The sequence below is a fragment of the Plecotus auritus genome (genome assembly GCF_963455305.1).
Source record: "Plecotus auritus genome assembly, chromosome: 8".
Taxonomy (NCBI): Eukaryota; Metazoa; Chordata; class Mammalia; order Chiroptera; family Vespertilionidae; genus Plecotus; species Plecotus auritus.
The window spans coordinates 30,560,664-30,574,619 of record NC_137782.1 but is presented as its reverse complement, the minus strand read 5'-3'; the positions used below and the strand labels follow the sequence as shown (position 1 = coordinate 30,574,619).

At 49.5% G+C, this 13,956-nt stretch overlaps 1 protein-coding gene across 2 annotated transcripts in view; it reads left to right on the top strand.

Moving 5' to 3' along the window:
• CHCHD6 (coiled-coil-helix-coiled-coil-helix domain containing 6) overlaps positions 1–13,956 on the top strand; it is a 226,045-nt gene that overhangs the window by 168,517 nt on the left and 43,572 nt on the right. For both annotated transcript variants that reach the window (XM_080683523.1, XM_080683524.1), the window contains exon 6: positions 11,874–11,944. In XM_080683523.1, coding sequence (XP_080539649.1) covers positions 11,874–11,944 — 71 coding nt within the window. The remainder of the gene's footprint in view (positions 1–11,873; positions 11,945–13,956) is intronic.

Genomic DNA, 13,956 nt, shown 5'->3' with positions numbered 1-13,956 from the left:
AGTAAGAGAAGACTGGCATTATGATAACTGGAGGGTCAAGTTCTGTAAGGTCTCCTGAGTGAAATGGTACCATTAATCACTATCATTTGCGAGTGCAGTTGTACTCTTACTGTCTCCCTCCTGCCTACAGCACTCCTCTTGAGGGAGCCACCAGACCTTACAGTTACTCTTACTGTCCTCACTTGGTCGATGAGGAAACCAAGGCACAGAGTGGTTAAGTAACTTGCCTAAAGAGACACCAGTAGTACGTGGCAAAGCCAGGGTTTAATCTCAGGTCTCAAGCTCAAGTTTTCCTGACCTTAGAACAGTGATTCTCAACCTTAGCTGCACATGAGAATCCTCGGGGAGTTTCTTTAAAATACTGATGCCTGAGTGCCAACCCAGACCAATCATGAGACTCTTCCAGGCGGGCTCAGGCATGACTTCTGAAAGTTACCCAGTAATTCTCATGTTCTACCAGAGTGAGACTGCTGGCCTGGAGTGTAAACACCAAGCTAAGGGCCACAGCACAGCTGCCTTCAGAAGCCTGGGAGGAATTTCAGATACATGGAGTTGCAGGTATAAAACCATCGGGACATATAAGGGCTGTGGTGAACTAAGGAGGGCAGGACCCAATCAAGGGCATTCAAACGTTTGAAAAGTTAATGTAGTGCTATTGAAACAAAGCCCATAGGAGGCCTACCTGGGACCTAGCTTCAGAGCAGGTCTGGGATAGAGCTTGAGATGTTCTCGATTTCTAACAAGCTTGCAGGCGATGCTGATTCTGCTGGTGCATGAGCCTTCCTTTGATCAGCAAGGCCTCAGATTGCCACACTGCCTCAGACTGGCCAGATGGAGGTGTAATGGAGAGGTGAGGCAACTTTCAGCTGCATGGGAGGCCCAGGTCCTAAGCAGCAGGGTGTCCAAACTTGTAGCTGCCTGCCTAGGGGATCTTCCCTCTCTTGCAAGTCTCCCGAGAGGAACTAAAGGCATGCTTTCAGGAGTGTGTGGCTGGCCTCCATCACAGAGGGCTGAGTGTCCTAATGCTGAGAATCGCTGAGTGCGGTGCCATGCCCAGAGCCTGCCTCTGCAGTTCATCTGGATGCAGAAGTTCACGGATCAGCACAAAGAGGCAGAACATCTGTTTAATGCCTCTCTGACCTACATGCACAGCACCTGAAGGGCTGATGTAAATAGCGCCTGAGAGGGTCTGCACCGCAAAACCCTTGTCATACCATTTCCCTTGTTCCTTAACCATGGAGTTCCCAGCCTCGGAGCTTTTCACAGCTTTCAGGCTTGTCCTTGAGATTTCCACTCTGCTATTCTTTGTCGCAGAGAATCAGCAATTCACAGCAGTAGGACTCAGATCACCAGTGAGTTGCAGAACTGGAATTAAAATTCATGTCTATTGATTTTTTATTTTTATTTTCTATTGTGCATTGTATTTTGTTTTCAAACTATTTAGATAGTCATTTAGCCAAATATGTTTCTGCAAATGTAAAAAAAACAACTAACCAGCAGCACCAAGGCCTGGCTGGGTGCCCAGCTTTTGTGTGAGAGCAGTGATGCTGCCCGTCAGACGGCCCTGCCTCCTTGCACACCCGCCGGTGGAATGATTACGGTGGCAGATTACCTTGTCTGTCCTGTTTACTGCAAGCACACCGTTGAATTCTCTCACTGTCTGCCCTCACATGGCTTCTGTCCATCTAGGTTAAATGCTGCTTGTACTTAGCAGCTGTTTAAAGCTCTTTGCCTTCCTTTCTACTTTAATGCCCACTCCCTGACCTCAGTTTGGTTCCAGGGTTTCCATCCTGGTCTACAGTCCTCAGGTCTGCATACTGTAAAATTTACCTTCCACATACTATAGGTATTTTTAAAAATATATATGTTTTTTGCCCACACATCACTTTAACCTTAACTGTTTATCATACTTCTTCCATGAAATTTTTCTTGAGTAATCCTACTCCTCTAACTTTATTTTTTTCTGATCCCTTCCTGGCACTCCAACACAAAGTCTTCCCATTAGACAGGCGCTAACCTACACCTCTGACCAGCCCCTTCTATTGCAGATTGCTCATCTGTTTATGAGGAACCGTAGGATTCCGTCAGACCACTGCAGTCTTGACAAATACATGGAACCTTGGTTCTCAAACTTCATTCATTTCTGAAGGCTGTTAAAAAATCGAATCATTTTTTCCATTAGAAATAATGTAAATTGAATTAATCTGTTCCAGATCCCCAAATGATTTCCTGTTTTAACCTTTCGTGTATACAGTGCATGTCTTATATACTGTTTAATCTATAAACACTTTACAAACAAAAAGGACATGAAATATAAATGAAAATTAACAAAAAGGAAATGTAATGTATAGTAAAAAATGAAAATTTAGCCCTGTCCCATGTGGCTCAGTTGATTGGATGTAGTCCTGTGCACTGAAAGGTTGCTAGTTCTATTACTGGTCAGGGCACATGCCCGGGTTGCCAGCTTGATCCCCAGTAGGGGGTGTGCAGGAGGCAGCCAATCAATGTTTCACTCTCACACATTGATGTTTCTCTCTCTCTCTCCCTCTCCCTTCCCCTCTCTGAAAACATCAATAAAATTCTTTAAAAAAATAAAATTGAAATTTTAATAATGATAAGCAGCAACAAAAGCCAAAAGCATATGAAAATACTCAATGTCCTGAGATGTTAACAATGTGAGGTTTAGCAGTAAACTGACTCATACTCACGAATTGTCTCCTTTGTTACCTGATCATGCAGGTATCAACATGAAAGGGTTGTTGGGTTGAGAAGTGAATTGTTTGAGATGAGAGATGTTTGAGAACCAAGGTTTGACTGTATTCCAAAGAGGTGGGTCTTCTCACCCAGACACAAATACACAATGAAGAACAACTCTTTGGTAAGATCAGCACTCACCCAGAGGTCTGGTGGCTAATGGTTAGTAGTCAGTGTAAATAAAAAGTTTAAAAAACCTGTACAGTTATTACTAACTACCACAGCTTTACATTTATTTAATGCTTCGCAGTGTGCAAAGTGTGTATGTGTGCATGTGTGTACATACATATAGCTAGATGCCCAAGGCTATATACTTCTACCTTCCTTGTAAGGAGAGACTAGTCAACTCCCCACCCCCAATCACACACACACACCCAGAAATGCTAGGAGACTCAGCCAAACCCACAGAAGAGGTGTGGTCCAGAAAACCCAGCTCTATGCCTTCGACTCCTCATAATGGCACAACAAAGACAGAGAGCCTGCTTTTCCTCTGACTTTTCACAAATGCAAATAATTATTTGAAGGCCTCACTTAAGGCCACTGTCACAACACTCTAATTAGCAGTTGACACCTTAGGGAATGATGTTCAGATGGCAGCCAGCCAGGTGTGTTAGGAAATAGGACATGGAGTATATGTCCAGGGATGGAGATATACTGTCTGGAAGGGCAGGATGGGGATGCCCTAGAGAAGTGGGGGAGGGGATAAGCTGGGTCCTGGCACAGTTAGGTGTGTGCTCCAGGTAGAACGTTCCTGTGGCCTTGAGGGGTGGATTCAAGGAGGCTAGGCCAGGGACTGGAGGCCCACCAGGTAGCGAGTTGTTGGCCAATTTAGGCTGGAGGTAATGACATCAGTGCTGAGGCAACACTATGAGAATGTGGAGAAGACAGGGTCCAGAGATCAGAGTGAGTGGAGTAATAATACCATTTATTCTTCAAGTATGGACTCTGAGCTCACATGGTTCCCAGTCCATGTGAAGGAACAGGCATATTAGCCAATGATTGCAGTGCACTGTGGGAAGTGCTGCCATACAGTATGTCTCAGTCAGGACACCAGGAAGGGAATCATTAATTTGCCTGGGATATGGGAGAGGAATGACTGCCCAGTAGAGGGGCATTGTTGGGTATCAAAGCATGAATCAATTTTTCAGGTGGATGGGGAAGAATCGGCAGAGAAAACAGTATAGAGAACATGATGGAGGCTTGGAAAACGATGAGTCATGGCATGAAGTACAGAGCATATCAGGGGCAGTGCCAAAGATGTTGCTCTGTAGACGGTGGAGAACCAGTGTGGCATATGAATAAGATGTGTCCTCATAATAGTCCACTCATAAGATAATAAAGATTGAATGAAAGCAGTGACAAGGGAGAGAAAGGAAAGGCCTCGAGAGAGAAGCAGGAGGCAGAGTTAGTCACATGTATTTGCCAGCTTGATATGGGGGCCCCAAGAGCTATGATTGACAGGTTGCCCGCCATGCAGGAATTGGAGGGGGAGTGGTGGTATTTACTAATGCAGGAAATGCAGGGAGCAGACACGTAACGAGAGAACCAGAAGATGAGGGTTTGAGAGAGGAGAGTTCTGGAGGCAGTGTCCCACGAAGGGGAAGAGGAAATTCTAATGAGATCAGATCATCAATGGAGCTGGGGTCTGCTGGGGGGTCAAAGGGGATTTCAGCACTCAGCTAAGACTTATTTAGTAGATGCTGCAGCAAAAGCTATGGAATTCATAGCCTGGACTTCACTACTCCCCTGAGCTCCTCACATATATCCTCACAGCCTTCCTGACTTTTCCGCTGGTTGTCCTGGACATTTCTCACTCAGCAGAGCCGAGACCGAGGTACGTGTCTGCTTCTCCCCTGCTGACAGTGCAGAGCATGTTCAGCACCCCTCGGTGAATGCCCCGCCACCTCTCCTGCAGCAGCCTCCAGGTGGCTTGGAGCCCACTCTCTCCTCCTAGTAGGCTCTCCATTACATAGCAAATGTGATCCTTCCAGAATGGAAATCCGATTGTATCACCCCCTGATCAAACCCTCCAGTGGCTTCCTGCCAATCCAAGAACGGGAACCTTGTGTGAGCATGGAACCTGTGGAACCTTGTGTGAGCGTGGTCGGGCCCTATGTCCTTCCACTGCCTCTGTTTTCTCGTCTTAATGTGTTCCATCCATGCTCCTCTTGCTTTCCTGAGAACACGCCAAGTAGTCCGACCTCAGGGCCTTGCCCCAGATCGTATCTCCCTCATCACACTGTTCAGATCTCTACCCCAAGTCACCCCAGCAGAGAGGCCTTCCTGAATCAACCCATTTAAAATCGCCCCACCCTCATCTTGTTTCTCCTCAACCCCCTGACCCCTGTGTCTTTTTATGGTGTTTATTACCAAGTAGAATTGTTTTCTTGCTTTTCCATATCGAGACTGCTAGCTCTATGAAGGAAAGGACCATTTCTCTTGATTACTGATGTGCCCCCTGATTGTGGAGCAAGACTTAGTAAACAGTAGGCACTCAATAACTATTTGCTGGATGAAATGAAGAAACAATTAAATCTTGACATGCTGAGCAATATTCTAAGAATGCTTGTACCCATTATTCATTGCATGCTCAGGGGCAAAGGGGAAGGGTGAGGGAGAAGGATTAGTTTTCAAACTTAGGTTAGGTGTCAGCTGAGTGGGGAAGGGGCTGGGCCAGGAGGAGGGAAACAGGGCAAAGACATAGTGGACCAACTTCATAAATAGCCAAGAACCAGCTGTTCAGACACTTGACCAAATTGCATTGCTATTCATTCATTGATAGTCTGGCTGACTGCATGTCCTCAGCATTACAAAAGTTTATATTGATTATTTGAACTTTGCACAAAATACTTATATTCACGTCTTCTTTGTGTTTTTTATTCTTTTCCAGTCAGAGATTCTCCAAATCCTGAATGCATTTTTTTTTCTTCTCCTTTTAAATTAGCTCTCCTGGGAGGGTGGGAAGCTTTGGTAATTTGGATTGGGAGATCTACATCTGCTGGATGACTGGCCCAGGGACATCTGCTGGATGACTGGCCCAGGGCGTGTTGACTGCACCTGGGCTTGGGGTTCTCCTGTCCTCAGATTCTGGGACTTCCTTGACCCCTCACCCCCGGCTTTCCCCAGTTTCACTAGTTTGCTGGGAAACCTCCCCAGGCAGCCAGGGTCCTGGGCTTCACATTTTTCTATGTATGTTCTTTCCACGTGGCCTTTGGTTTGTGATGTTCCTTCCTGGGCAACTGCTGGGCCCAGAGCAAGGGCACCAAGTGGGAGGCTAATAGGCCTGTTCTGGGGTCCTGCCTCTTTCCCTGGAGGTCTGGCCCTGGGTGGGACCCTTTGCCTGGCGAAGCCTGGTCTTCTCTGGCAGAGGAGCGACATTCCTACCTTGAAGCATTGCTCTGGGCGTGCAGGGGCCAGCGTGCTTGCAGGTCCCTGTCACAGCACCTGGCCCGAGGGAACTGTGGAATCTTGTGAGCAACATGCTTGTGGCACAGAAAAGGACTAGTGAATGTTGCTCTTACCTTCTCCCAAAACATTAGTTACAATGCTCTCACTTGTAGGGAAAGGGTCCAAGTTCTGATTCTCACTTAACCCCTGCAGCCCCCTCTCTGCCCGGCCCTGAGTCCTGGATGGGCTCCACCCAGTCTGAGAGCTTTCCTCACAGGGCTGCGTCCAAACCTGGCTCAGTCCTTGGTGCCCACAGAGCGGCCCGCCAGTCGCAGAGTGGCTGCCCAGCAGACCTTCTCAATTGACTAAGCTAATGACCATGTCCTTAGCATGTTTTTGGATCTTTCCTGGTGGTTCTGACCCCCTACTTCCATTTACTGAACAACTTTTTATTGAGGGCCTACTATGTGCCAGGTAGTGTTAGGGTCTCTGGGGATAGATCAGCAAGCAAGACAGGTGAGCCCCTCCTTTGTGGAGCTTCCATCCTGGAGGAACCTTTCCTCATTATCTCAGCACTGCCGGGTCTCTTCCAGATGTTTTCCTTGGTTGATATGCATTTGGGTGTTAAGTTCTTAATATATGTATTGAGCTTATTGTGTGCCGGACACGGTTCTGAGCATTTTGTATACATTATCTCACTGGCATCTGTATCATTTCCAACAAAACTGTATGAAGGAGGCTCTATTAATGTCTTCAGTTTACAGACAAGAAGCCAATGTCCCCAGTCTGGATGCTGGCCCATGTTTACAACTCCTGGGAGCTGGGCCCTAGTTCAGCCCACCTGACTCCAGAGCCTGTATCCATCCTCACTGACCCTGGCAGCCTCTCTTGATCCTGGCACATGCCTTAGACCTTAATTCTGTCTTTGCTCTGGACAGAAATGCCTCCCATGACACCCAGTGCAGGTGTGTGTCTGTCAGGGCTCCCAAGTTCCCAAGTGGCTCCTCTGCAGGCCGTCAGAGTGAGCCTGGTTATCTTCTTGTCCACAATCCCCAGACCTGCTCTAAGCATGGAGCCAGTGGGTTACCCAGGCCTCCCCCACTCCCGGGTACCAGCTCCTCTGGGGGTGGTGGGGGGCAGCAGGACCATTTCCCTGGCCTTCCACAACTGTTTCCCTGTCCTCCCCTTCTGAGCCTTTTCACCGCGCTTCCCTTCATCCTTGTACTCTCTTTTGATCTTGCAAATCCAGGCCCGTGGAGAAATCAGACAGTATGAAATATGAAAACTGCTTGGGAAGTAATTGAAGAAACACTGCGACTTTTGAAACCCGTAGAGATAACACACCTTCTTGCTCACGTTATTTAATTTTTAATGGCAGATTTAATTAATGGAAATCAGGTTTCTGGTTTCAGATGTGCATACGAAGCAGCTGGAGGAGAAGGAGGGGTGGCCGTTTATTGGGCAGAGGAAAAGAATCCAAAATCAGGAATCAGAAGAGTCTGATGGGAAAGAAAAATTCCCCAGAAATAATAGCTCACTACTATCAGTGGGTGTTAATTAATGTGTGTAGATTCAGTACAATGCGTTTCAGAATGATTTCCAGTGACTTATGAATGGGTAACAGGGCTCCTTTTCAAGTGCAGGCGTCGTGGGATTATGCTGTGGGAACCCAGGCACTCTGCTGGTACTGCAGTTCACCGTCCACACAGCTGCCAGAATACTCTTTCTGAAATACAAATCAACCCTGACACTCCCTTGCCTAAAAAATAAAACCTTGGCCCTGACCGCCATGGCTCAGTGGTTAGAGCATTGGCCTGCACACAGGAGGGTCAAGGGTTCGATTCCCAGTCAAGGGCATGTACCTGGGTTGCAGGCGGATCCCCACCTCCAGTCTGCATCCAGATGGAAGGCAACCCATTGATGTGTCTTTCTCACATCGATGTTTCTCTCCTCCCCTCTTCCTTCCACTCTCTCTAAAATCAATGGGAAAATATCCTAATTTCTCAGGAAAGGATTAAAAAGAAGAAAACCTTTGTTCCCCACTCATTGGGCTAGGGTCCATCTGGGTTCTGAGCCAGTTGAGACCCTAACCTCCCCGCACTCCCCAACCCCTGCTGGGTCCCAGCTGGCTTTCTTTCCAGGTGCAGGCTGTGGAGAGGTTTATTGGTCACCGAATACCTACCTTCTGTCCTTTCTGCTTTTGCCTTTTTAAACCATGTATTGTTTTTTCAAAAATATTATTTAATATTTGAAAAAGATTAGGCTTGGAAGCCAGGCTAATGGTATGGCCCAGGCTGTCCTTTCTGATGCCTCCATGTCATCTGGGGTGACTGGCCGAACTTCTATTGTACTTGTGATGTGGCATCATCTGGGAGCCCAGGAGGCCCAGGAGCAGGCACCCTGGTCTCAATACTCAGTGGGTTCCCGTATGAATGTCTGTGGCCAGCCCTTCTAGAAGCCCCTTCGTGCTGGGGAATCTGCAGTGCGCCCTGCTATTCCCAGCAGAGGGGTCTGGGTGCTCTTCGGAAGCCTCAGGAAGGCCTGCTGGACACAGGCCGAGAGCACAGGAAGCCAGCTCAGCACTCCCAGAGTCCGACCAGGGCCTTGGTGTACCAGGGAGCAGCAGTGGGGCACCCAACAATGCCCGGTCGGTCTGGGTCTACGCAGGCAGATTGGAAGGCAGGGTGAGTGGGTGGGTCAGGGCAGGAAGGGGACTTCCTCTGAGTCATTCTGAGAGACAATAGAGGAAGCTGCCATCGGGTAATCACAACCACTTCTTGGCCTGTGGGCACTTCCTGTGACAAATCTTACTGACCACATGTTCAGTCTGAGCTTGTGGTTGACTTAACCACTTATCGGTTCACCCTTGCTGGTCTGTGTGCCTGGAGATACAATGAGCTTTCCGTCAACCAACAGCACTCTGGGCCCATCTGGGATGGGGATACTCCCTTATAAAGGGACATTGACGAGTGGTGGGGCCTGGAAGATGGGGACCTGATACTGTTCCAAAGAGGAGAAGGCGTGGGCTGTGAGGCTGTCTTGTGGGAAAGGAAACAGACCCAGATCGGTGGGGGTGCTTAGGTAAGGCATATGTTAGCGTTAGAAAGTTCTGTGGTGTAATGATAGTGGCTACCATGGACAGGGAGGGTATCGTGAGCCAAGAACCACCGGCCATGGTCTCAGCCACCCTGTGAGGGAGGGAACACGGAAACAAAGCTCAAGGAAGTAAGTGACCCAAAGAACACTGCCAGCATGTGCCAAAGCGGAAGCTAAAATGTGGGTCTCTGGACCGTGCAGCCTTCTGTGAGGGCTCATGAATTGGACTACAAACTGAGTCTCAGCGGTCCCCACCAGGGTGTCACGGAAGAGTGAGGGGAGGCCCTGATTTCACTCATCTCGTCCTTACTCCTCCGCTCAGAACAGTCAGTGTTGGGTGAATGTCAGTCTGGCTGAGGAAGAATCGTGATCTCTTGGCTGGAACATGTAGCTCCAGAGAGAAATGTGCTGGGCAACTTGGAATGAGCACGTGCCAGCGGGAGCCAGGGCAGCCTGGCCAGGAGGGAAAGAGAGCCCCTATTTATTTTGTACCTGTTGTGTGGTGGGAGCTTTCTCACGTCCCAGCTATGTGCCTGATGGCCATCGGAGAGGGGTGTTGGTTATCTCCCCAGTTCAGAGATGAGGACATGAGCCAGGAAGAGGCAGCATGACCTGCCCAGGCTCACTTGGTGGCTGGGGGAGGAATGCCTGGTATTGGCCTCACCCCAGCACCACCCAGAGCTGAGTTTCTACACTGTTCTGTCCCGGTGTGCTCCCTCCAGCACAACTTTCCATGCTGATCTCCCACATGACTCTTCCCTGAGGCTGCTGTACAGGGGTAGGGGTCCAGACTCCACCTTGATGTTCTGTAGATCCTAGGGGAGGTGCTTCCTGCCCCACCTTGGTTACCTTCCCTGCAGATGAGTGATGGGACAAGGCACTTTCTCTGCCTGGCTCTGTTCTGAGCACCTTTCACCTATTTCGGTCTGTCTAAGGTGGGGGTCATTCCCCTCAGGCCAGGCTATCTGTGTGCATGGCATCTGCTGCTATCTAGTCACCCTCCCTGGGGAGGTCTGACTGCCGGCCTTGTCTTGGGTTATGATCTGGGTGATTTAATTCTTGAGGCTGTTCCTGCAAGAAGTCAGTCCTCACAGTTCTCTGCATGGAGCGTGGTGGCAGGTGGGCTAGCTGTGTGTTTCTTTTGGTCTCCTCAGGGAAACAAGTAGAAAGTGCTGGATTCTGGGCCTGTGTGGCCTGAAGCAACTTGCCCCTGAGACAAAGGAAGTAGTGACTTACCCAGAGTCACAGTGAGATGGCCCCTGGGATTTAATCCACTCTACCTTGTTGCAAACCTGGCTGTCTCCACACCAGCCTGGCTCTGTACATGTACACCCATGAGGTAACCTCAGAAGGGATATAGTGTGTGCCTTTGGAACCACCCTGCAAGGCTCTGTCCAGTCACCATGCCAAGAAGCACCTTGGTGTTGGCAGGCAGCAAGGCACATGCCCAACTCAGGATCAGCCGCCTGGGCTGTAGCCCTGGCACAGCCACTTGCTGTGAGTTTGGGCTAGTGGCTTCATCTTTCTGGGCAGCAGAGTCTACCTATAAAATAAGGCCTGGACCAGATCCAGACTCAGCAAACTTTTTATTTAAAGACTAGAGGCCCGGTGCATGAAAATTCATGCACTGGAGTGGGGGTCCCTCAGCCTGGCCTGCCCCCTCTCACAGTCTAGGAGCCCTCAGGGATGGGAGGCGACCAGGCGATCAGAGGAAGGCGACGCCCCATCACACCTCTGCTGCTGCCTCAACTGGCCCTGGTTACCTGAGCCTCGGGCAACCCTGGGCGACTGGGCAGCTGCCATCCGAGGCTTACCTGGGCAGCTGGTGGGCTGAGGGGACTGGGGGACTCCGGAGGCAGGCAGGAGGAGTGGCTGGGCCTGCCTGGGGGCTTGAGGGGACTGGGTGGTGCCATCTTGTGGCTGTGGGCGCCACCATCTTTGAGGGCGTGACAGTCAATTAGTATATTCCCTCCTTATTGGCTGTGGGCACCGCCATCTTTGAGGGCAGGGTAGTCAGCATATTCCCTCCTTATTGGCTGTGGGCGCCACCATCTTTGTGACAGCGTGAGGGTCAATTAGCATATTCCCTCTTTATTAGATAGGATGGTAAATATTTTAGGCTCTGTGGGCCATACATTCTCTGTCACAACAACTCAACTTGGCCATTGCAGCACAAAGCAGCCACAGAAGTGAAAACAAATCCAGACTGTGGCATATTTCAATAAAACTTTATTTACAAAAGCAGGTGGCAGGTTGGGATTTGCTCATGGGTGGTGTGTTGCTGACCCCCAAACTGGAAGATCCATGTCCTTCCATTCTTTGCTCGGCTAGGATTCTGTAGCTGTGGTTGGTCCAGGGTAGGAAATAGACCTAAGCTGTGGGTCAATCACTAGTCTGCTTTGATGCTGGTCAAGAAATTAGTGTCTGTCAATTTTTTTTTTTTTCAGAGAGAGAGAGAGAGAAACATCTATCGGTTGCCTCCCATACACACCCTATCCTGGGATCAAATCCATTACCTTTTGGTCACCTGGCCAGGGCTAGCTAGCATCTGTCACTTTTTAATGCATTTGCATCATGTGACAGGGCCAGAGGGAAATTGCAGTCTTTGGTAACCTGTTCTATTTTTCTCTTTGTAGAATGCTGAGATGTATAAACTATCTTCACAGCAATTCCATGAGGCAGCTTCGAAAATGGAGAGCACGATAAAGTAAGAATTTGTTTATTATTTTTTGTAAACTTAGCCTGTATTTGTAAAAATTCCCATACATGGCTTGAAACCTGCCACCACCTGCCTAATTTCAAATTTCTGTAATAATACGGAGTACAGAGGACCATCTGTTTTTCAGTTCTCTCACCTAGATCTGAGGCAGCTATTGGTCACCTGTAATTGACCACATGAGCACTCACTTCTCCCCTAGCAACCTGGCAAATGGAGTGGGGCTGCGGCAGACTTGGCAGGGCTATTCCAGGCCAGGTGTCCATCGGGCCCCCAGAGAAGTCAGGGAAGGGGTGCTGCTGGTCCCCCATTTGTTCAGCTGGTTTTCAGGGAATGGGTCTGTTCCCTGTGGGCACCCCATGTATCTGGCCCTGTGCCACAAGCTCGTGTATGCTGACACTCGAGGTGGCCCCTGCTTTACTCCAGAAGGACTGGCTCAGGGACACTGATGGCTCTCTCGGGTCGCACAGTGCTGAGGGCAGCGTTCAGTCCCTGTCTGTCATGCTCCTGTGCTGTCAGGGGAGGCCCCAGAGCCAGAATGTCAGGATTGGAGGTGCATGCAGTGTGTCCAATATAGATGCAGTTCTGCTTAGTTTAGGGGGCAGGTCAGGGAAGGTCTGAGGGATTCCTGTGGGGAAGGGAGAGCCGGGCCTTATGCTCTGGGTTATTTTTTGAAGTTGGTCTCTGTGGACCCTGTAGACCTTCATAAGGTAACCAGGGGCTCCTACCAACTCGCTCCTCCCTTGTGGATCTTTTCTCCTTCAAGGGTGAGTTGGGGTGACTCCCAGGCAAACCAGTCAGAGTGCAGAGTGGTGAGGGATTGGGTCTGGCACCAAGAGAAGGAAACAGAAGGTTTAGGTGACCAGAAGATGACACATTTCTTGTGAACACGGCTGTTGATGAAAAACGTGTGGAGCCAGGAGGGGTCGGGAGGGTAGAGGAGATGCACATGCAGTACAGGCCCAGTGGTACATAGACACCCGAAGCTGGGGAAATACCACCAGATTGGGGTACAACTGACTAAAGAGTAGGTTTGGAAAAGAGAAACGGTTATCTGAAGAGTTCGAGTCCTGCAGTAGTAATAGGAGACCAGGAAAAAGACCTTTCCAGGCAGCAGGTAATATGCTGAAAGGTCCTGCGCCTGCCCATTGGGATCCCACAGGGCCTTGGGTGTGGGTGGGTGAGCGCTATGAGCTGTATGGACCCTGCGGAATGGAATGTTCCAGCTGTCCTTGCAGAGTGTGTGGGCCACCCCACATGCAGAAGCTCCTGTCCTCACAGACGAGGGCTCCTGTGCGACCCGAGTAAGCACTGTCCTCACCTCTGGGGCTGATCAGTGTTCATGATCACAATCAGTGAGAGAAAGAGGTTGGAAAGCAGTCACACCTCAGAGGTGGGTGGGTGACAGCCACCCTAGTAATGTGATCCTGGAAAGGGCAAAATCGGGGTTGGCTCCTGGTCCTGGCCACCCCCTGGAGTGTCTGTGGGGCAGTGATGCCGGATCCAGAGCCCCCTCCCTTTTCACTGGATCATGGAACCAACTGCTGAAGGGAAGCAGCTCTGGGGAGAAGCCGGGCAGCTTTACAGTCACTGGACACGCATTTCGTCACCTGCCATGTGGCCCACATCCTGGGAGTTGGGACTCATGCACTCCTGGTCCCTGGCTTAGTGAATTTGATGGTATCGTCATATTCTTTCTCATCATATCCTTTGAAGGCAAAGGGGAGCTGACACATGAGTATATTTTTAATCTGAGCGAAGCGAAGAGTAGTTTGCAGTATCCCTTGAGAATGACTTACTAAGCACATTACTTAATGATAGGTGCTTTACAGGCACTTCAACTATACGCTCTTATTTACTGTTATTGGTTGCATTTCACAGATGCAGAACTGAAGCTAGAGAGGTTGTCCACAGTCATACGTGGTTCCCTGCTGGGCTGGGGTCAGGCTTAGCTGAGACTGCTTTGTAGTCACCGTTCTTCACTGTTTGCTTCGGCTTCTTCC